The sequence below is a fragment of the Taurulus bubalis genome (assembly GCF_910589615.1).
Source record: "Taurulus bubalis genome assembly, chromosome: 1".
Lineage (NCBI taxonomy): Eukaryota > Metazoa > Chordata > Actinopteri > Perciformes > Cottidae > Taurulus > Taurulus bubalis.
In genome coordinates, this window is record NC_136589.1 from 10,099,186 (window position 1) to 10,123,117 (window position 23,932).

The 23,932-nt window shown below is 41.3% G+C and overlaps 2 protein-coding genes across 2 annotated transcripts; one reads left to right on the forward strand and one right to left on the reverse strand.

Moving 5' to 3' along the window:
* The first annotated feature begins 6,631 nt into the window (after positions 1–6,631).
* col10a1a (collagen, type X, alpha 1a) lies at positions 6,632–11,375 on the forward strand. The gene is made up of 3 exons (XM_079215289.1): positions 6,632–6,707; positions 7,045–7,189; positions 9,071–11,375. Exons 1-3 carry the CDS (start codon positions 6,702–6,704, stop codon positions 10,909–10,911), a joined length of 1,992 nt encoding a protein of 663 aa, XP_079071415.1. The 5' UTR covers positions 6,632–6,701; the 3' UTR covers positions 10,912–11,375.
* Positions 11,376–13,976: 2,601 nt separating this feature from the next.
* On the reverse strand, positions 13,977–16,496 carry marcksb (myristoylated alanine-rich protein kinase C substrate b; the record flags this gene model as incomplete). Its single annotated transcript, XM_079218277.1, has 2 exons — positions 13,977–15,410; positions 16,401–16,496. 2 exons carry the CDS (start codon positions 16,494–16,496, stop codon positions 14,832–14,834), a joined length of 675 nt encoding a protein of 224 aa, XP_079074403.1. The 3' UTR covers positions 13,977–14,831.
* Between the last annotated feature and the right edge of the window lie 7,436 nt (positions 16,497–23,932).

The following is a 23,932-nucleotide window of genomic DNA, read 5'->3' on the forward strand; positions in this document are numbered from 1 at the left end:
TCCACTTAACACGATAGCCAAATTTAGCCTATGCCCACTTTTTTACACTTTAACTTCAGATTTGTTTTGTCTAAATGTCAGGGACAGTCTCAGATGACCCGTGGTTACATGTTTAATGCTCTATGGTTTCCCTTATGGTGGGTGTTAAAAAGATACACTGAGGGCAAGAAATACCGGGACACAGACTGTGTCAGACGGTTCTCCAGGTCCACAATGAGCGGCCTCGTGAGGCTCTGGACAAACTCACAATGTGAGTGTTCTTACATCCAGGATCCACCTTGGCATGTCTCATCAAAATATCCTGCAAATAGTCTGGTCCCCTAACAGCCCATAAACAAACAGAAGAAGAAGCCAGCCAACCAACATAGAAACCATTTGGAATGGAACTTCACTTTATGTGTTTCTCATCCCAATTTATTCTGGGATGTTCTTGTGTCTGTGAATTACCAACAACAAACTCCCCAACATCTGCAGCGAGGCAATCTTCTGAATGATTGTGGGGATTTGTTTTTTAAATAGTTTCAGATAGAATACTTTGTAGATGTTTGGCAAATCACATGCAGACATTATAATTGAACTCAATTGAAAAACCAACAGCATAAATAGGCTTTCACCATATATATTTATTTTAGACACTATACCATAGACATGTGTTTAATGGGTGGGTTTGATAAGAGTTTGTCTTTTTCTTCCACCTCATTCACAAAGGTCTTCTATTTGAGGTGCTGTTAACTGCAACAGACATAAACCCTAAAAGGGAAAAGTAAGCAATGGTGCCCTGGCGAGTTTATGACCATTTTTAATGCTCGGACTAGTAGCAACAAAACGGGGATGTAAACAATGCAGGCTTCAAACTTTAAAGAAAATGTAAGACTTTTATCCTTCAATAATCTATTTTTTGACCACTTGGGGGCATGAATAAAGAACTCTTTATGCATTATTACGTTTACTGTCACCTGTGATCGGCTCCAGCCTCCCGCAACCCTTAAAAAAAGCAGTGCTGGCTAATGTTAGGATATTTTTATAGAGGCTAGACAGGATGATATTGTTTGTGTATATTATATAATGTGGAATGTTTCCCATTTAGACTCAGTAATGGCCACTGGTTCTGACTCCGGCCAGAGTATCAGCCCACACTGTGTCCATCAGCCAGCAAAACAAACCTCCAAACCACACGGCAGCGAGATTCGACCCGGGCATTGTCATGGACGCACTGTACGTAAAACTCCAGCTAACTTCCTGTGGTCGTGTCTTTATATACAAACATTATGAGCAAAGATATGTGAATTCTGTGGGCACAAACTAACAGTTTAGCTCCAACACTTAAGACAGACCCGGCAGGAACCAAATATAGTAGAAACTACACTTGTCTTGTGTCTCTGCAAGTCATTATGGTGCCGCGCTAACTATCTGCTTCAGAAGGTGAGGTGACATTGTGTATAAACATTGTTTCTTGGTTGTCACTCTGCATTTCAGGCACAGAAAGAGACATTCTCCTCCCAGCGTATTCTTACTGCAGTCTGTGCTTAAGTCAATGTAATTATGCACTGACAAGTCAAATATAAATCCATCTCTGCAGTTTACTCTGCATTAAGAGAGCTGGGCGTTTTCATCCTTGTGTCTTTCACAAAGACTTCTTCACACACACTGAAAGTGTTTTAGTTTTTTTTGCCATTCGTTGTGAAATGGCTGACGCTGCTCGATACAAGCAGCAAAACCTGAAATTTCCGCAGGCTCGATGTAGCGGATTAGCCATTATCCTTAAATACAGGACTCCCCCGCCTACACTTAAGACCCAAAAATCCATTAAAGTGGTTTTATTTAACTTTGATATCTTTAAATGATCCCACAATAAGCAGATACTTCTAGCAGTGTGTCATCTGTTTGACTGGGATGGGTATTTTTCTTTTTTACTTTAAAGGGATTTGGAACAAGGCAACATGATCCAGAGAAAAGGGTACAGTTATAATGTCATGCATGACAAGCAAAGAGTGTTTCCTTGCTGGAAGACAAAACCAAAATGAAAAGAATATATGTCGTTCTGAACTCTTTACCTTTTGTGTACAACTGCTCTTTTGCAGTGCCTAGAAAACTGTCTGGCAGAGTAGTTCAAGTGAAATTACTTTTTGGCTGCTGCAACTCCGAAACTCTGATTTCCTTGGCTAAAGAAAGACCAAGAACATTGCTTTGAACCAGCAGCTGAGTCAGGCCTTTCCAGGAATAGACTTACAGCAAATGAACTATGGAAACCGAAACAATCAAATCTCACAGTCGAGATAAAGCAGCACTTGACTTGGTTGACTGGCAATACGCTTTCTGAAGTGAGTGCGACAAATATTTCCAACTCATCAACTTAATTACATAGTAAATGTCAAGGTTTTAGACAATAAAACACCCTAAGGTAAGATGTTAAACATTCAAGGGGCTTCTAGCTGTTTGTTGAACCTCAGGAAAGCATACATGGCAACACAATGCTTCACATTTGTGCAGCTATATGCATTCACACCTTAGGAGTTGTGAAAGGACATCCAACCATTGCTTTCTCCTCCATCCCCCCATTTTCCTGGGATTCAGGGGTTTCAACCTGGTGACCTCTTAGACATCAGCACTCATCTCTAAGGTTACCACCACCTCCATTTTTCAGTTACTTTTACACTTCCGGCTCCTTTTGGATCCATGTTTGTTTTCAGGACCCTGTAATTTCTCCACCAATCACTCACAAGGGCCCCCGGCAAGTCTGCCATTCATAAAGTCGAAACTAGCTCTTAGTGGTCCGTGGAGTTTATTGAAACATTAAATGTGTATCCCAGCCGTGATGGTGTATCTTTAGCCTTGCTTGACTCACGTGTTCGGCCGGTCCCCTTACATCAACCGCCAATTATGTTCTCCTCTTGGGTGCGGGTGGAGCCTCGGTCAGCACGGCGAAGAAACCAGAAACATTAATTCCCGAGCGAACAAAAACAGACAAAATACAAAAAAGCTTTCTTTCAAAGACTGTTATCATTGTAGGGTACAAGCACAAACATCACTAACATTGCCAGTAACACCGTCCAGCAGTTCTTTCCGGGTAACTAAGGGAAATCTACCAGTTATTTTTAAAGATGCAAACGAAGGCCTGGACAAGGAGCAGGACCTCCGAATGCCAGATTATGTTCTCAGCAGAAGTATCATACAAAGACATTTTGCCCTGTCACGACTTTCGATGCTTGTTTTTATCTTTTAATCTATTTCTGTTGAGGATGATATCATTTGCATAATCTTAACAGGTATCAGAGGTGGAAGTAGTGTCTCGACATTTTCTAAGCCATTCAACAATATAAGAAATACTTTATTACAGCAAAATCCAAAGAAGTTTTAGCATAAAAATATATTGAGCTATACCAAAAGTGAAAGTACTCATAATGCAGAAAGAAAAAAAAAGTGATTATTAAATTATATAAAGGATTAATAAGGGAATCTCAGAGCATCTCTGGTAAACAAAATATATAAAGTTGTTTGTGCTTTTGGGTGATTCTTTGAGAAACTCAGATCTGTTGATTAAATCCACAAATCTATTCGTCGACAAAATTGTGTTAGTATGAGTTTCTTTGGTCGTGGACAGCCCTGCTAATAATGATGCATCAGTGCGTACGCATCAAAGAAGCTGGTAAAGGTGGTGCAATATTTAAGACTTCATATACTGCTAGGTATAAGCTAATCTATAATAGCAATCATAATTTTTGATTATATTTTATATATTAACAATTTGAATCAGCAAATGTATTAGCTGAATTGGCTTTCAAATTAATGTACAGAGCACAATACTGAATGAAAGTACCTCAAAATTGAATTTAAATACAGCATTTGAGTACATGTACTTTGTTTCTTTCCACTACCACAAAAAAACATGTAAAACAAAATCTAAAATCAGTGTGATCCTAAAACAAGAGACGCTGCAGCTTCCATGCGCTCTCAGCTCTTTGGGTGTGGCATATTCATATAGCCTTTTTCTTGCAGTAAAAGCGTTTGATGTCATATATCAAGTGTATGAGGTGGCATGAAACTGAAAGCGTATTTTACAGTGAGGGTCTCTCCACAATATAAGAGCAAAGTGACGTCATCGCCTTCAGCTTGAAGGCTGTTAACCTAATTCCTAATGGTTATTACAATGAAGCCTGCCGACCACATCAAGCTGCTGCGGTACTGTAATGAGATGAACAGAGAGCGGGCTCTACTGTGCACTTTCACAGCCTTCAATTTCACCACTATAAGCACAAGGGCACAGAATCCTTCACAAATGAATGCAGTGGCATGTTTAGAAAATAAAAAAGAGCCTGTAAGGATATAAACAACATCCAAATTACACTGTTAATTCAAGTCTTCCTCAAGCCAAAGTATACTCTGGTTCCAAAAGCTCAGCATGAATGTTTCTGCCTCTTCGTTTCACATGAGGATGCATGTTGTTTTCTCATTTTGTCATTTTTATGCATAAAGAGATGAATCATTGTCTTCTCGACAGACTAAAAATGGAGAACTCTTCTGCAGTGGTTTAGCTGTGTTTAAAAAACATAAATAAACTGGAATTATCTGAACCTATAAACATATAAACTCCTAACTCCACCCTCTCTTGCTCTGTCATTTAATCTAAATCTTACTACAGCTGGCGTAGCTGGACACAAACAAAAAGAGATTTTGAAATAATAATAATTTTAGAACTGAAAGATATCAAATGAATAAACATGACTTTGCTCGGCTGGGAAAGCAAGACCAAACATGTGCAATCAAGATGAAAATATGATACGTGCACATGTAATATGACATTTCTCTATCATCACACAGCCTCGGGCCGGCCGTCTGCACCTTTACTGTGAATTGTCGCTGCTGTCTCAGCTATGAACTGAATTTCAAACATTTGGAAATGAAGATCACAAATTAAATTGTGTTTTATTTGACAGGGAGAGCAAACTTAAACAATGCTTGCCAAACATGATTAAGTGCTATAAGCCAGCAAAGGTTGCACTTTGGAAAATTGCAGATAATTAAGTCTAATTTACTGGAAAAAAAAGAGTTCAAACAAGCTCCATGTGTTAGAATATTTAATTATACCCCTGTTAAAATACGCCTGTCACGTGTTGTATAGGCGCCTCTAACACGGTGAAGGCCTCAATCAGGCATCATTCTGCAAACATACACATGTTGTCAGCAATATGTACGTGTATATATTAAAAGAACACAGGAAGAGCATGTACCATAAATGGTCCTATGTTCAGGCAGCTTCTGGGATGGGATAGAGTATCCTACACATTGTTGATGGCTACTTGTGTAGAGAACATGTGATTATTTGGGTGTATGCATTTCCTATGTGGCAAGGCTTAAATTGAGAAATTATAGTTTGAGGATCTCAAAGTAAGCAAGGCTAGGTGGAGGGTGAGGGAGGATAATACTGGAGGATGGTGCTGATTGAGGAAATACAACATCATGACAGAAACTGTCTCTAATTGTAGGAATAGGCCTTAAACCTCTGATGATGTATTTGCACTGATGGGACCAAAAATAACAAGAGACCACAGGGGCATGGTCCCTTTCCCTGAAGCAGCAGCAGCAGCACCTTACACCATGAAGAGGTGCTGTACAAGAGTAAAATCTGCCCTCTGGTGTCCGAACATCTGTACTGCATATGAGGGCTGTCGCACACTGGGTTGCATTCACAAGACTGCACAGAAACAAGCCCAAATGTCTTTTCCAATGGCTCCTTATATACTTTTATTAGCTGTTTTGAGTGTAACAGACTTGCAAAAATACACAACTTCAGAAGTGTTCATCCTGAAATAGAGACATAAATCAAGGCCTCTTTGTCCACTATAAGCCAAGCCACAATGACAAGCTGACCAAATAATACCCAGGAAATGTACAAAACTAAATATATGAAAAAATAAATATGTGAATTCCTTAAATGATAGATCAGGAATAAACATAATAATTTGCTTTAAAGCTAAGGATAACTAAAATATCCAGTACCTTTTATGGCACTCTGGACAACCTTTCCCCACCATCTCCCTTGTTTACCTTATCGTGGCAGGCCGGAGGAGCCCAGACAGTCAGGAAAGGTAAAGGCGAGACAAGATGTAAATTTGCAGATGGGGCTTCTACTGTACATCCTCAATGCAAGCTTTGTGAAGCAACACAGGTGCATGTTTTTCAAATATATGTTTAAACACAGGGTATTATAAGCATTAAATAATATAAACATGTCCTGAGCACACAACACGTTAAATGTTGCCAGAAACTGTGAAGTTAAGATGAAAAATGAAAAAAAGAAAGGTGTTATTAGATTAAGTTTATTCCTCCTACATAGCGTCTTTTGTGTTCTTTGATTATTTATTTTATTATTTTTGCTCTGTACATGATTATTTTCCAGTTCAGAAGAAGACTGAAATAAGTGATAATCATGTGTCTGGATATTCAAGACATGGAGGCACCCTGATGTGACATGCCCGCTTTGGGCAGATCTGTCTGCTAATTACAGCCTAGCTCTGAGGAGGGAGGTACTTGCATGGTGGGTGCTTTTCTTTTTTTTTAATGATGCAAAGGGTAGATATAGTATAAATACCCACATCATTGTACTGGAAGGCAGCATATCCTCACTTGTGCTCCTACCCTAAGGATATACAGCAGAGCCAGGAACTCACTGGTGCTGAGGAGATTGTTTTTACCCTCTTTGGATGCTGGTATGTGTATTTTCTCTTCCTCTCAAACAACTTTGTCTCTGGGTGGTTTTAGTCAACATCTAGGTTTTGTCTAGGCCTAAGTATATTTCTATGGCAGGCTGGGGAAGGGAGGCCGATTTTGGCTGGTTTGGAGCCTCCTGGGTGATATTCAAAGAGTCCAGAAGGATGCTCAGGCTGAAAGAAAAAGAAATGTACACCCTGTCACTAATCTAGCCTAGCATAGCTTGTACACTTAGCTGAGAAAGTTTTTAAGCTCTGTAAAATAACTTCAAACTAGAGAGAAAGCTTGCTGAAATGTTATATTTCTGTGCTGACTGTCTTCTTTCTTCCTTTAAAGATTTTACTGTGCAAGATGGACGTACGAGTAGCAAGCATCTTCCTCGTCCTGGTGGCCTTTGCGGCCGCCCATGGGGACCGCTATGTGGTGAAGAAGCTGATGAAGGCCGCCCCTCAGTACCAGCCCTACTCTGTGAAGAGCCAAGGTATGAAAACACAGCCTTCTGCTCTCTATGTAATGTGTTTTTGACAACTGAACATGCTAGCATTCCCCCTGTTTTTGTCTAGTTTTTCCTTGTTGCCTCTAAAGTCAGATTTTCTTCTCTAAAGACAATATTGACCTACATTTCGTAACAGTTTTGCCTTACCTTTGAATCCTAGCATCTTTGTTGTAGCAAATATGAGCAGCATAAGCAGCCAGACAGATGCTGGTCACAGCCAGCTGCACTTTACTTTGAAAACCGAACTGCCCTTGGACTGGAACTGCCTCATTCTCTGATTGGCTGCAACAATCTGCATGCTTGTCCAATCACAAAGTTCATTTAGATGTATGATTTTAATAACAAGGCATATTTACTCAGTGCAGTTTTCTTTTTCTAGTAGATTTGATACATGCACCTAGAAGTGGGGGCTTTTTTTCACAATTCTTTTGTAGTTTACTTTATTCGTTCTTTTATTCAACCAATGTAATCAAATAGCAATATTTTCTAAATTAAATGACTTTTTCATTTATACAATATCAATACTTTTTTAGACTGCCTTTGTTGACTATCTGATTCAAAATGTTCATTGCATGATCCTCAATTCAGAGGAACCACTCATGTATTCTACAATACATCTAGTGTGTTAGATTTGACATACATATTTCAGATTTTTGTCATTTTTAGCTGTAAATGTTGCCTTTTCTTTTGCTTTCAGACACTCATGCTAGTCATTGCACATTTCAGTTCATATTATAAATTATTATTATTATTATTATCAAATACAAGTTAGCTTAACATACTTAACAACTCAACAGATCCAGATTTCAAGAATATTCAGATATTTACTGCACTTTAAATATTGTAGTTATGGCATGGGTGTGTTGGCATAAAATGTGAAATGTTGCATTTGTGTGAATCAGCATACTATTCTTATTTGAGAAAGTAGCTGTTAGTGAATTATTTTTAGTTTGACACTGTCAATTACAGTCCAGTCACCCAGCAGTGTGGTTTGTTTGGGTGTGCCTGCTTCACACAGAATTAGAAACATCTGTTTGGCTTTATCCAAACCCGGCTACAGTTAGCCAAGGAGTGAGCCTTAAACACACGTGACCACATTAAAGCAGCAAATAAAAAAATATTCCTTCTAATTAAGACAAACAAGTCACAAACCGCCTCTTGGAGCTATTTGTCCTGCACAGTATGAAACATAGATCAAACATATTATTTAAAACAAGCTATAAGGAATTCAAAAAGAAAGCAGAGACAAGTTTCTGCATTTATTTTGAAGGATTTGCAAGTTTAGTATTTGAAGAAGGATTTTATAAAACTGTGCTAGTGACTCAATACTGTTGTCTAGCCTCAGGACTACAAAATTGGTACCTGAGATTACAACTTGCCCTGCCTCCAGGAATCAAATATCATTGACTTTTGATAATTATGTTATGATAATAGTCCCCATAATTGTTTTACTTTATTATGAAATGCTGAATAGCAATGAATGAGAGCAACACTCACGAGAGCATTTTTGTTATTCATCTCACATTTGATTGTTGAACATCCATGTTGCTAGTCAACAAGATACTAGGACAGCTAAATCAAGCTCACGCACACTCATACACCTGACAGTTTACTACATCTATGCGCTTGTACTTTTTTGTCACTTAAATGGGATCAAATTAAAGGTACTAGAGATAGAAGACTTTGTATTATAATATATTATATATATGTATGTATACATATATATCATTTTAGGAATTTGATGCACAGACTAGGTTGGCCTCTACATTCCTGTCATAAAAAAAGCTAACTAGCTATTTTAATTTGAGCATTTTTTGTTTCTTGTGTTGGATGATACTGATGTTTACTCTGTTTCATTCTTCTCAGTGGTGTCAGTGGCAGGTGAGCCTGGTGCTCAAGGTGAGCCTGGCCCCGAGGGACCTCCTGGTCCTCCTGGCCCCCCAGGTGAGAGTGCTGAAGGTCTGACTGGACCCGAAGGACCTCCTGGATCTCCCGGAGCTCCTGGACGCTCCATCGCTGGCAAACCTGGTTCCCCAGGTGGATCTGGCAAACCTGGCAACGATGGAGCACCTGGTGAGAAGGGAGAGACCGGAGCCTCTGGCCTTCAGGGACCAAGGGGAGCCCCTGGATCCGCTGGAAGCCCTGGACCCGCTGGCCTCTCTTCTACTGGCAAGCCTGGACCTTCAGGTCTTCCTGGACCAATGGGAGGTAGAGGAGATTCTGGTCTGAAAGGACATCCAGGTGTACCTGGCCTGCCTGGTGCTAAGGGTGATAGAGGGGTTGGAATTCAAGGACCTCAGGGTGAGACAGGGCCTGAAGGACCCGGGGGCGCACCTGGACAACCAGGTGAGTCTGGAGTTGGAAAGCCAGGGAAAGCAGGTATGGCCGGGGAGCCAGGAAAGTCAGGAAGCCCAGGTAGGGATGGTGCCACAGGTCCCATGGGACCACAGGGAGCTAAGGGACACACTGGTGCCCCAGGTGTCGGTATGTCAGGTAAACCAGGTGAGAATGGCGCCCCAGGTCTGCCTGGCTCAGCTGGCCCTAAAGGCCACCAGGGACCTACTGGAGCCACTGGTGCCCCTGGAGTCCCAGGATATGGAAAGCCAGGTTCAAATGGGGAGAAGGGAGAGAGGGGAGCTGCAGGTGTCACAGGTTCCACAGGTGCAAAGGGTGAGCAAGGCCCAACAGGATATACTGGTGCTACTGGTGCAACTGGCGCCACTGGTCCTGCTGGACCTCAGGGGCCATTAGGTTTCCCAGGTGACGCCGGCATTTCTGGCGCTAAAGGTGACACAGGTGCAACTGGAGCTCAGGGATCTAAAGGAAACAAGGGAGATCAGGGAGCACAGGGTTTCGCAGGCAAGCAGGGTTATCCAGGCGCAGCTGGTCCTCCTGGACCCAGAGGTGCCGCTGGACCCTCAGGTGACAAAGGTCATGGTGGTGCCCCTGGTACCCCAGGTTCCCCAGGTATTCCAGGCCCTGCCGGACCCAAAGGTCATCCCGGCCGTTCAGGTGAGACAGGTGCCTCTGGTGCTGATGGTGCTCCTGGTTCCAGAGGACCTTCTGGGCCTCAGGGTCCTTCCGGTGCTCCCGGCCTTAAAGGACATCCAGGTCTCCCTGGTGCCTCCGGCCCTGCTGGTTTGGCTGCTAAGGGTATCGTCGGACCTCAGGGTCCCCCTGGTCAGGCTGGTGAGCATGGTGCTGATGGAGCCAGTGGCCCACCTGGCGCTCCCGGTGTCCCTGGTCCTCCTGGTGAGGTTGTGTATGAGAAGGGCATGGGAATGGGAATGGGTGAGATTATGGTCAAGTCCCCCATGTCTGCTTTCACTGCATCTCTGATCACCCCCTACCCTGCTGATGGCACCCCCATTAAATTTGACCAGATTGTGTACAATGCTGAGAATCACTATGACCCTGAGACTGGCATCTTCACTTGCCAAGTTCCTGGAGTTTACTATTTCTCCTACAGCATCCATGTTAATGGAGCTCATGCCCTGGTGGCTTTGTACAAGAATGGCCAGCCTGTTATGTTCACTTATGATGAGTACAGCAAGGGCTTCCTGGACCAGATGTCCGGTAGTGCCGTCCTCTTGCTTGATCAGCAGGACACAGTCTACGTCCAGATCCCCGATGAAGAGGCCAATGGCGTCTTTGCCGCTGAGAATGTCCACTGCTCTTTCTCTGGGTTCCTCATTGCCTCAACGTGATACGTTGATACATTAGTTCCCAAAAGCCAACCAACTAAATATCTATTTCTCAAACTAAAGTAAACTCTCTGTTAATTTTCCCTCAAACAAACAGACAGGCAGTTCACCCTTCTTTGAGGAATAGTAGCGACTTGAAAACTATAAGAAATAGGTACTTACATAGAAGAAGGAAAACTAATTTATGAAAACAGGTGATCAGGGATGGGGGAAGCAATCCACAAAGTTACCAGTGAGCTTTTTTAAATGGAGACAGCATGTGAAATTGAGGTGTAACTGTGTTGTGTCCTGACTTTTTCTTTTTCCACTCTAATACTTTAATATTGAGTTCAACTGAGTTCAACTGGTGTGTCTTAATTCAATGTTTGTCTGTTTTGTTTGTTTTGTTTCTTTGTTTTTTTGTTCCTGCTTCTTTTTGTTTGGGTGACCAATACTCTTATTAAAAGTACACAAATACTTTCTGTGCACCATGTTGTAACTGTTATCCTTGTATGTGACTTGAATATTGTGAAATGGTAATGGTCAGACTGACCGTTATGATGAAACAAGTCACCAGAATACTGTCATACAAACACAAACTACCAACAACAACGATGTATCCCTGAACATGCATTATGTCATGTAAAACATAATGACCAAAATAAAAGATGTCGAAAAAATGTTTTGTCGTTGGAGCACTTTTTTAAAATGTAACATTTTACTAGAGGTAAGATTCACTTCATTTGTTTTTACTTTAAGCATATGTAATCTTCCATACCACACCTTTACTGTATACAATAATACAAAAAGTCTCTTCTGGATCTAAATTATTAACTACACACTAAGTATAAACTACACACTAATAATCCTCTTTAAGTTAGTTTGACTCTGTATTTCATGTAAGCATTGAACACAAAAAACTTGATTAATCCTCTGTAAAGAACATTTCATCTGCCCCCTAATACAACTACAGAGTAAAGATCATTTGGGCTGGTTGGGATTCAGTGTCTGGATCATGAATACTTTTCCAGTATGGGAGCCTCAAAATTAATCTAATATATGGCTTCTGTTCTTACTCCCCTTAAAATAGTTGATAATAAATGCTAGCATATAAGCAACACATAGACACATGGACTAATCACAGTATGATATAAGATATACCAACATATTTTATTCATGTCAGATGTAGAACTATGATTCTTTTTTATAAGTAAAAGTAGCAATACCCCAAGTACACCTATTCAGAATCCCCCCTTACTATTACTGATATATGCAGTAAAGGGGTTTGCCCTCTTGAATTCAGACTTTTCAGTAGTGCATGAGGCCAATGTAAACACTCCATTCTTTTCAAGGCTTCTTATTTTATATTTTGATATGTTCTGTTCAGAGTATGCAGTTACCTGTCAAATAAACATAGTGTAGTACAAAGTACAATATTTGTAATTTAAAGTGTTGTATAAAGTAACATGAAAAGGAAATATTGACTTACAGTACTGGAGTTACATGTTGATCATGTAATTTCTAAAATGTTGTTTGAATTTACATTATGTTGTATATAAGCTGAAATAGATGAGGATCGTAAAGTATACATTTCTCCCCACATCATGGCCACTGGTCGTCTGCTTTGGAGCCAAAGTTTACAAAAGCTACTCTACCGTGCAAGTCTGAGTACGGGTGTGCTGAAAATAGTCAACTTGTGGGATGAGGGACAGGGATGGTCCTCTGAACGGGGCAGCAGCTGTTTGATCTTCCCTGGGAGAGAGAGCGAGACGGTGGTTAGGTGAGGGGCCATGAGGTACAGAAGAGAGGAAGCTGGGTGATGGAAACCGCTGGGGATTGCCATCTGAGGGGAGTGCCATTCAGGGACAGTCTGCGGTTGGTGCATGAGGTGGGACGGGCAGGAACAGATGGAGCGCTGCTGCCTCTGGACGACTCCACAAGCCACACTCCAAAATTATCTGTTGCACTCAAAGGAATATTTTTTAGCTATTTGTATGTATCTACACTCTATGTTGTAACCATTTGTCTAGAAAGAACCGGAAGACACTTCAGATGGAGAATGAAGAGTGTTGTGTGGCATTATGGCACACTGGAGGCCAAAGTGAGTGGCAAATCCCTTAACAACCTGACCAAGATGGGCATGTAGACCAGGAAGCAGAAATATAAATATGTGTAAAACACACCCTACTTGCGGTGGCCAAAGCTGCAGTACATTGAGTTTAACTGGGTGCGAAGGAAATAGAGGGTTTTAAAATGAGCATGGGTGCAGATGTAAGTGACTAAAAACTCGATGGAGTAAATTGCAGCAATATCTTCTGCTCTTAAAAAGATTTTGGTGTGTGTATGGGGTTTGCTAGAAGGAATCCCAACTATGTGCAAAGTGCTGCAGTTGCTACTAAAACTACAAACCATAAACATGTTTCAAACACATTTAGGGTGCAAAGCCAGCAGCTGCCAACTTCCCCCCGAATCTTATTTCAGAATTATGCTGCAAGTCAGTAATTTCCTAAAATTATTGCAGGGCAGTGAGCACGTCTCAATTTATCCCGTTGCTAATTAGGGATGGTGAAGAAAAAGAAAGAGGTTAGACGTTCATACATTTTCAGATGTGCAGACTGGGGCCTCAGGTGGAATTCACCTCTATTGGGTCATTGCTTTTAGTCCAATCCAATCACTGAATTTTAGTGAAGGGTGTCTTCTTTTTATGCAAATATTGAATACTCTGGAAAACTAGTATTTTCCCTTCAAAGATACCATGCAGGATTTTATCTTGATGTGATTATTGCAATTATCACAACCTAATTATATGTTGAGTCTGAATAGAGTAGTTTAAAATGCTTCCTTGTAGTGATTTCTTTTTCTTCTTCCTACAATGCACCACACGAGGGTGCTGTAAAGTAAAGAATCAATGTGAGCATTTCTTCCTATTTGATCTGTCACACTAGTTTAAAGCAGGACATGTAATGCTAATCATTGTGAATAAATGAGTTCAGAGTGCCACTTCATGCCTTTATTTTTCATCGGTGCTCACAGGAAATTAAACTGAACACCTATAACCAGTTTGTAAGCAATGTGACGTTCCATATAGAGGGAAAGCCTCATTATATACAAAAACAAAAAAGATGGCGTTTAAATATTTCACCCAAAACGTGTGCTTTCTAAGTAGTTTTCTTAAGTGGCATAATCACAGCTTGATGCAAAATTTGCTTAAAACATCTCCCAATTTTATTCAATCTTACAAATGGTGAAAAACAAGAAAAACTTCATTTACAATGGGTAATCTGTTAAAAACTTCAGTCATTTAGGTACATCTCAGTCATAAAACCAGTAATATCAAAGTCTATACAACGTGCATTACTACAGTTTTGAAATGGTGGAATCTAATGGGAAGTGATGAGCACCTACTGTTTTGACAGTTAACTAAATCTACTTCATTCAGGAATGGTTGTGTCCACAGGAGCGTTGAGTTTAAGAGTTGTAAACAACTGTGCACTGCAAAGACAACATTTACGACTTGGTTTAGGACTTTCCCTTTAAATATCACAATGTGTCAATTCTTGCAGACACAGCTTTAGCTGCTACATCCAATTGCCCAGCACCAAATACTTTGATAAAATATGTCAAATTCAGCAACGTGTCAACACAGTCATGGTTTCATGTAGAAAAAAAAAGAAAAAAAACAGTCACACTCGCATCCATACTTTCACACTCAGCCAATGTCACACATGCAAGCACCAATGGGCAGTGAGGAAGCAGCACACTCTCCAGTACACCTCCTGTCCATCACTGCCAAGGATCTTGCAGTCATTATGGATGAGATGGTTGCAGAATAGTAAACAAACACCAACAAAAAATAAACAAAAAGAATCCCTGGTTTTAGACAAGTCCTCGCATTCCTTCAGACAGGCTCCTCCTCCTTCATTCCGGTGTCTGGTTCAGCAGGATTACTCAGCGGTGGCAGCGGCCTCTGGGCTGGCTGCCGTCTCTGGTTCAGTAGGTGAAGCCTCAGCTGGTTTCTCCTCTGCTGCTGCTGCTGCTGGTGCTGGTTCCTCTGCCTTCACCTCCTCTTCGGCCTTTGGCTTCTCAGCTTCAGCCTCCTTGGCACCCTCAGTGGCCTCAGCTGGTTTGGCCTCCTCAGCGGCTGCTTCCTCTGCTGCCGCCTTCTCTCCTTCGGCTGGTTCTGCTGCAGCTGCTCCTTCCTCTGCTGCCTCCTCAGACTCCTTCTTGGTCTTCTTAAATGAGAAGCCACTGAGCTTGAAGGAGGGTTTCTTGAAGGAGAAACGCTTCTTCTTTTGCTTTCCATCCTCACTGGTGGATGGAGTGCCTTCCTCAGGCTTGGCAGAAGCCTCTCCATTTGTAGCGGCAGGCTCCTTCTCACCGTTGGCCTCAGCAACCTCTACTTTCTCGCCTTCTACTTTGGGCGCCTCCTCAGTTGGAGTGGTGCCGTTGGCCTGTACATCAGCTTTGTTGGCCTCCTCTGCAGCTGGAGAGGTATCCCCATTGGTCTTGGCATGGCCATTCTCCTGGAAGGAAACAGAATAAAAATATATAAAATAAAAATTCTAAACATGCATATCACTGTACGGTTTAGGTAAAAATAAGTCTTGTATGTTGATCTGTAATTATGCATCTGAGGCTAACAACCCCCTGCCAACTCTGGCATACTGTGGAATTTAATCAAATGCATCGACTAGTGGTAGCCAATAGGAAAATAGCTCTAAAACTGCAGCAGCATCTGTTACTAGGAGTGTGACGACAGATATGTGGCTCTCAGCAGTAGGCTCGTCGGTTAGACTGCAGTACCGCCGGGATCCGCCAGGTGGCATTCAGTGTGGAACCGGTGGATACAACATAGGAATTTGGGGGTTTTTTTCCCCTTCTTTTAATGATCCGTGTAGTAAACCAATGAAAGTTAATTCCATTTTTTTAAATAATTTTCTCATCCTACTCTGTGCCATTTTTAAATAATTCGTGTATTTTGTGGGTCGCGTTTGTACAACAACGTGGCTTCTTTCTTGAATCTGGCAACAAAGGCGTGGTATGGTCTTTTAAAATGGCCATGCCACAGTGAGAGAAGCCACACACCCATTTGAACCAAATGAATAAAAAAAACACCGCAATGTTCAAGCTGAAACACCCACATCATATTTATAAATCAAAAATGTTATTTCAAAGAGGAATTCAGTGATAAACTGTGGATTCGGCAGATTAGTTGTGTAGCCTGATATGCATATTGAAAAGATAAATTAAAGGCCGTGCCCGTATTCATTTTAAGCATTTCAGAATAAAATGCATCAATGGGAAACAATGCGGCGAAGTAAAATAAGCTACTTTAAATCAAAACGTTAAAATTGTGGTAGAGAAGGTTACATGTGGCCACTTTCCCTGAAAGCCGGTGAGCGTGCGGGTGCGCTACAGGGAACATGGAGCACGCCATTGAGTCCACGCATTGCTAAAACGAGACAAAATTCCGCTCGAGCAATTAAGACTGAAATCATTAAAATGTAGTTTACCTGTCCGTTTGACTTTGCTGCAACGGCTGCGCCTTCTCCTGGCTTTTCCACAGCAGCTTCCTCTTTTCCAGCGGTTTTGGAGGTTTGTGCTCCCATGCTTTTGGTGCAACAAAGGAACCCAACCGATCAAATGAATGAACAAAGACCGCAAGCTTCCTCCCCAAAAATGCAAGTCAAGCACCGGCACCTACTTCTCCAACCGAAGCCGATGAACCACCCCGAAATCGAAGTGACCGCAAAGGGACGTAGGAGAACTTGCAAAAATGGGGCAAAGATGCAAAAGAAACGGGAATTCTTTCAATTTTTCTCGAGCGGAGTTTGTAAATGGAGAAATTGGCCCTGCCGCAAATGAGATGCGGAGTACAACGCCCAAGTCCACTGATGAATGGGCGCTGGGGCTATGACGACAAAGCCACCCCCTCTCCACCAATCACAAGTCCGGAATCCAACGAGTGGGGGGGTCATGGAGCGGGGGCCATGGACAATAGGGAGAGACACAACAACATGGCCAACAACTTGTCTTTATGTCCATTTCAGAGTGCAGAAACGTGATTTTATTTCCCTCAAATCACGACTGAGATTTCACAGATATGTGCTGGTGTCTAGCAGACAACTAGACGCTGATGTCCATGAGGGAATATCTCAGAAATATTTGATAATCCAACACAAGAGAAACAATATGTTTGACAAAAACTACAAAAATGGCCAACATTTTGCCTGTAGATGACCTTCAATTTATATTAGGAGATATTCATTCTCTCCCTGGCAAATATTTTAGCCACTCTACAGTAAGTGGCATCTATACAAGAGCAATACATTGTCTTTTTTATAATGATATGTGCATGCTATAATGGACAATATAATGTGCAGTAGTATAGCATATAACATTATTTCATGTTTGTAGATTGTAAAACATACCTAATTTAGAGTAAAATGTATCCCTCAATATACAACGCTGCGCCTAAGAATGTGTCTAACACAACTTTTAAATGGATATACAAGTGCCAAAACAACAGCATGTGTTGAACAGCTAAGCTGAGAAAGTGCTGCTCAGCTGGGCTTGTGTTAAATCATCACACACCCCTGACATATGCCTCGCTCAGTACACAGGCGTCCCCTGGAACTATAAGCCCCTGTGCCCACAACTTCCCTCATCCCTTCTTCTTGCATAATAGCATCTTGTCTGCTTGTTGCAGCTGGAGCATCCCAGTGACCCAGATATAATGAGAGTTTATGGCCCTCTGCTCCAGCAGCCTGCAGTGCTCTAACTCCACCAGCAGCCACAAGTCTCCTCTCTCTGCCATCAACTGCATGACCCACATCTCCATGGTTACCAGTCCAAAATGGCTCCGCGGAAGAGGCTGCACGCCGATGGCTTTTGCGATCACGTCTTCATGGTTTTGGGAGAAAGTAGGGTGAGAGTGAGTTCATAAGAGTGCAGACAACAGTTTGAGGATTAGGGTGACTTCTTTCACCCACCCTCTCTTCATCAGGCTAACTAGGCCACGCTCATTGTTGTGATATTCTGATTACATGCAAAGCTGTAATTATTATGGTGAGCTGCCATGAATATGTAAACTAGGGGACAAAGCCAGCAGGGCATGGAGTGTTTTCAACAAGCAGCATGCGGGCCAGACATTCAGACATTTCAATTCATTTTTATTTATTTGAACAGGGACCGTACACATCAATCAACCCAGGGGTAAATGTGTCAGTCTTAGCTAAGGCTAAATTTCAACCGTAGTCCCTGTGGCCAGATATAACAAGCCATCACTAAAGGAAAGAAACGGTTTTAACAAAACATCATAAAAAGCAATAAACATACAGGTTGCGATCAAATATATAAATACGCCTCATCATAAAATCATAAAAACATCATAAAGAGCAATAAACATACACACATTTTGTCCACAATATCATTGAGGAGGGAGTCACGATTCATGCTCACACACCTGATTGCTAATAAGCCAGTTCTTCAGGCCGTGTTTAAAAGAGGGATATGTTCTGCTAGTGCGGATATGCGGGGGCAGGGCATTCCAGAGGTGTCCTGCTTTTACTGAGGATGCAGACTGGCTAAAGGAACTTTTCCTAAAGGGGATGATACAGTCACCTCTATCCACATATCTAGTTTGTCTACCACTCTGCGTGTTTTGTTGATCAATTCACCAAGTGGAGGAGGAGCCATATCAAAAAGAACTTTAAAAACAAGACACATATAGGAGAATTTAGTGATGTTATTCCAGCTCAGGAGACTGTGTTTACTTAGAATTGCACAGTGGTGATAACTCCTGGGCTTTTTATCAAGTATTTTAAGAGCCTGCTTATGAAGGATTTGAATTGATTTTAGAGTTGGTGGCTTGAGCCCAGCTGGTTAGGCATTAGGTCAAATATGGAATGATCATTGCATTAAGGTACAGCTTTGCAGTATCTATGGTGAGATTGTTTCTTATGTACATAAAGCCTTCACCTGGCAGGAGGATATACTGTGTCATGTCAGGGTCCTCTATGGAGGGGGCAGTGGGTGTGCGCATGTCAGCAAGTTGACTCCTAAAAAGGCAACATCTTAAATATGCCAAAGGTTTAAACTTCTCACTTTAAATTGTATCAAATTTTACCCTTTAGAGTGGTTCCATCTTAAAAAAAAAGAAAAAAGAAATGTTGTTTTTGTGTGTGCTACAACAAAAAAAACATTCTTGATTTTATGAATTCAATATCAATAGTATTCCATTTGTTTTATTATGTGAAATTGAGAGATTGAGACATTTATATCGGTAAACATGTCCATTTGTTCTCGCGTTTTCCTGTTTTATAAATTAAATATATTTAGGTTTTGCACACAGAATCCTCCCTCAGTGGCTGACTGTTGCAGATGTGTTCATTAATAAAGAAGTAAACACTGTTTTTCAATATTAGTTGCTCGGGAATCTTCCAGGGAGAGAAGTGTATCACCTGAATATTTCCTGAAATAAAGAGCTACCAAGTGATTGTTTTTCCTAGTTGATTGTCAGGGCGGCGCTTTTACTCTGTTCATAAAGGGCCAATTTGTTTTTCATCTCAGCTGGTTATGGCCCTTCATGCAGAAACCTGTTGTTGGTTTTGGTTGGATTAAAAACGAACCCACTAGACTTGTTGCATACATTTATGTTGGCTCTAATTTATAATGTAAGCCTAATTAAGGTGTTTCTCTCTGTGTGTCTTATTCACATTTTAAACACTTAAAATGAGAGTGAGAAGACAGCTCTTATTACTTGAACAAAAACTGACAATGTGCCAATCATGCTCTGTTTCTCAGTCTTCCCCCAAAAGGGGAGGTGTCCCACTATGCATTGCACTCTGGTATTGGAGGAAAGCGCTGTCAATCACAGCCCTTTGGTCGGTGTGGAACCGAGCCGTCAAAGCTGCGTCATGACGTCAAGAGACAAACCGGAAACTAAAACAGTATTTGCAGATCAAAATAAAAGCACAAAAGTTAGCCCTTAAGAAATCATCTAATAAGCGTGTTTAACACAATACTGCTGATTTAATGCAAGTGGAATTGCTATATTATGCGTTTTTATAAAAAAAAAACTCTTTCTTCTTGTTTTCACCTGGCAAATACGCGAGACACACAGCTTTATTTTGACAGGATCCACCAGAAAGCTATATGTTATTGTTGTGAACTTGGCTCTGGTCGCCATCGTCATCATCTGTACGCACGGCGGCGACAGCAGCTCCTGGATCGGGCAGGGACGGATATCCCGCCGCTATTCTCTCTTCATGCGAAGAATAAACAGTTACAGGGAGTAAACAAATATCGGCGAGTTCCAACACGAAAGTCCCCCTGGAAACTCCGATGGATTAATCTGATTGTTCTGCGGTAAGCACGCTTTTTTCTCCTCCCTGTGTTGAATTTCAATTGGTGCACCCGCCTCGTCCCCTGTTTTGCGCTGTGGACTGCGAGATGAATTCCTCTCGGGAAAGAGCGAGCAGAGGAGATAAATAACACCCAGTTGGTCTCTGCAATCAAGCCAGTATTGCACCCAGTCATCCTGCAGACGTGGGGACGTATATTTGACGGGTAACGTTGCCCTCCGAGGGGATAAACACAGAGAGGGTGGCGGTGGTCCCGTAATTGTGGATGATGTTTTGCAGTGCTGTGATTGTGGAGAGGGCTCTAGTGTTGCAGCAGTAGCAGGGATGGATGCGCCGCAGAGAAGAGCTGACCACCGAGGCCATCCACACACATGATGAACGCCACAATGGCCTGCAGACATTCACCCCACAAAATAATTGTCGTGCGATTTAACCTAATTGCATTGCCACGCTGTTAAATATCCAATTAAAGCTGTCCTAATTGGGTTATCAGATGTGTCTGGAGGGAGAAGCCATCCATCCTGCTGGCAAACAAACACCAGGTATGATGCACGCAGTGTGTAGCTCAGAGATAAATCCTCAGTTTGATCCATGTGGAATAAGTTGGGCAGTAGTTGTGTGTCGGTTTGCAGCCTGAAGCTCTGAGTATGCATCATGCCATTATTCCACGGATGCATACACAACATGGCGTGCGTGATGTATACAGGTTTTGTATGAAAGGAGTTGCATATTAAGGTTCATGGACCATGTAAATTCCCATTCAGGCTCTCTCTGTCCATACAGTTTGACCTGCATATAAGACACACTGTCACACAATCTGCTACTTGTGACGTTATAGGCTTTTAGGTTCAAATGATGTGATGTCATCACAAAAGTGAAATATTTATCCCAGGAGACGATGACTGAGGTTAAAGTAAAATGTGTTCATTTACACAATATCTATTTGTTGTTTGACTGTTGTTGCTGTCAGTCAGCAGCACAAGGCCACAGTAGAGCTATTTTCATTTAGAGCTGCAACAATTAGTTGATTCATTTGATTGACATTTCTGAAGCTTGATTAAACCCGAGCATGATAGTAAACTGGATATTTTGTATGGTTTGGTAGGTTGATCAGACAAAACAACTATTTTGAGGACATCACCTTGGGCTCTAGAACATTGTGATTGACATGTTTCATTGTTTTCTGATATTGATTAATCAAATAATCATTAGGTTCAACATATCCATCCTGGTGTCCTAGAGTCCGACTTGACTTATTCAAATGTCTTGTTTAGTGCGACCAGCAATCCAAAATACAAATATATTCAATTCATAATGAAACAAAAGAGCAGCAAATCCTCACATTGGAGAGTCTGATACGTTGGTGTCATTATTATTCAGATAACTTAATTCTCAAAATAGTTGCCAGTTATCTTTTTGTCGTTCTACTTATCGATTTAATTAACTAGCCGTTGCAGCTCTTCATACAGCACTCGTACACCGTCTGGCTGATGCTTCAGTTTTCTATCAAGTTTTCAGTAGTACCAGAAAACCTCCAACCTCCATTGCTGTAGAGTCGACCCACCACATCATTACTTCTAGTGGATTCTTACATCGACCATTACCTTCCACTGGCACATGATCTGGAAAGAACCATTTAATAAAACACAGTTCAGTTTGAAAAGCAGAAGCAGCAAGAATCTGCTCCTGTTTGTGTCTAATATCCCCTTTTCTCCCATTTGGAAAATATTCATCTACAGGCACAAATCTCACTGACTGAATGAGCGTTTACAATGAGCTCAGTGATTTGACAACATGACTCAACATACTTAACTGTGAACATTGTGACACCAAAACACAGTTGAGGCTTAAACCCACACGTACATACTGTATGAAACTCAGCTGTGGGTTTTGTAACCAGCTCTGTTCATTCAGTACGAGAAGAATGCTTTGAAAGCCTTAACACTGCATCACATTGTACTGATAATCTTGTAGCAGAGTGAAATGTGGCCATTGTCTTGTTGTTGATACACTGAATGAACTCAGTTGTCCAACACAAGCAAATATTGTAACTATTCAGAGAATGGATGCCATAAGGAGAGATTGTCCCAGTTGTACCAAATCCAGCAAACACAGGAGTGAGTTTCATGCGCATTCAAATGGCCTACAACGGAAAATGATCCCCTTTGACGTCTTCTCTTTGTTGAATGAACAGAAAGTTGTATTTCAGAGTTGAATAAGGTCATTGCGAGTGCGACTTCAGTGGGCAGGGCGTGGTATGTTTGACCTTGTTTTGTGCCATGTCAATTATCTGAGAGTAAAGAGACCCCACACTTCAAATGCAACAGAGCTGCCTTGTTAAAGGCAAAATGATTGTATTCTGTTGAGATGAGCAAGTTCATCTGGGTTAGATTAATGAAGGCATTCTTAGATGTGATTACCCGTTGAGCACAATTTAAAAGTAAAATTTCAAAGGAGAAATGGTGTGTTGAAGCAGAGACCACTAGCTTGTTTTGTTGTATTTTCTTCAGATATTTTTCAAACAGAAATGACAAGAATTCTTCGGCTTCATCTTCTTAAATGTCACAATTTACTGCTTTTCTTGCTCATACATTTGGTGTCAGATAACACGTTGAAAAGTATACTGGCCATTTAAAAAGAAATGTTGTTTGGTTGTCTGTCTGTTATGATTATAGACTATTGCAGCTCTATAATTAATGAACAAAAGTGCTCTTTATTGTTATAGCAGTCCGCTCGTATTGTTTTTTCAGACTGCACATATGTCTGTTTCTCAGCCTGACTCTTGTGTAATCCATCACTCATGCTGCGTGACCCTGACATGTCTGTCCTTTTAATTTATTATATTGATCTCGCAGATTTACTATATATGGCAGAATATCCATTTATGTCTCCCAGCTCTCGATAATCGACAATTGTGTCCGTACAGCATCAAAATAAAGGCTGCTGTTTGGGGAAATTAATTTACAGTTGAGCCCATCAGCTGTGATTGATGTAGTGGCTCTGACCCTTTCCTGTTACTTTGTTATCAGATGATATTGTGTCTACATTTCTTTCCAGTATTCCCTTCCTGATATGAAGGAATCTCTTGGCCATTTGACTAATACTTCAACAGATTTGGCCAATCAAGATAAGGAGTTTTAATATGATAGCTCTGTCTGTCCTCCCACAGCTTTGCTTTTTGCTGTTAACTGTTACAACACACCAGGTAGCTGCAATCCTGTCTCCAGTTTGATCCTCAAGCTGTTGGTTTGGGTACAAAAACAGTGTGACGAGTGTTCTCGCAGGCTGGGGTGGTCATGCGATACCCAGGCAAGGAGCAAGCCTTGCGGATGCAATGCCATCATCTGAATGTTTTAGTTTTTTCATCAACTTGAGGCACATCAGAAAGTAATGTGACACAAATATGATTCATATGTGTTTACTGAATGAACACGGTGCAAAAATAAACAAGACCACAAAGTGAACGTATGTATATAAACAATACAAGATGGCCGAGTTTCTGTGCAGCAAAATACTTACAGATATGTTAAAGCTGTGTTTGTTGATGGTCTTTTTCGTTAATGAGCAGGAATAATTTCATAATCCCCACTGGCTGGATGTCTACGTGAAACCTCCCCTCATTTACTCTAATCCCTCCAGGAGTAGATGTAGAGCTATTCTCTTTTCAATCACTGCAGTTA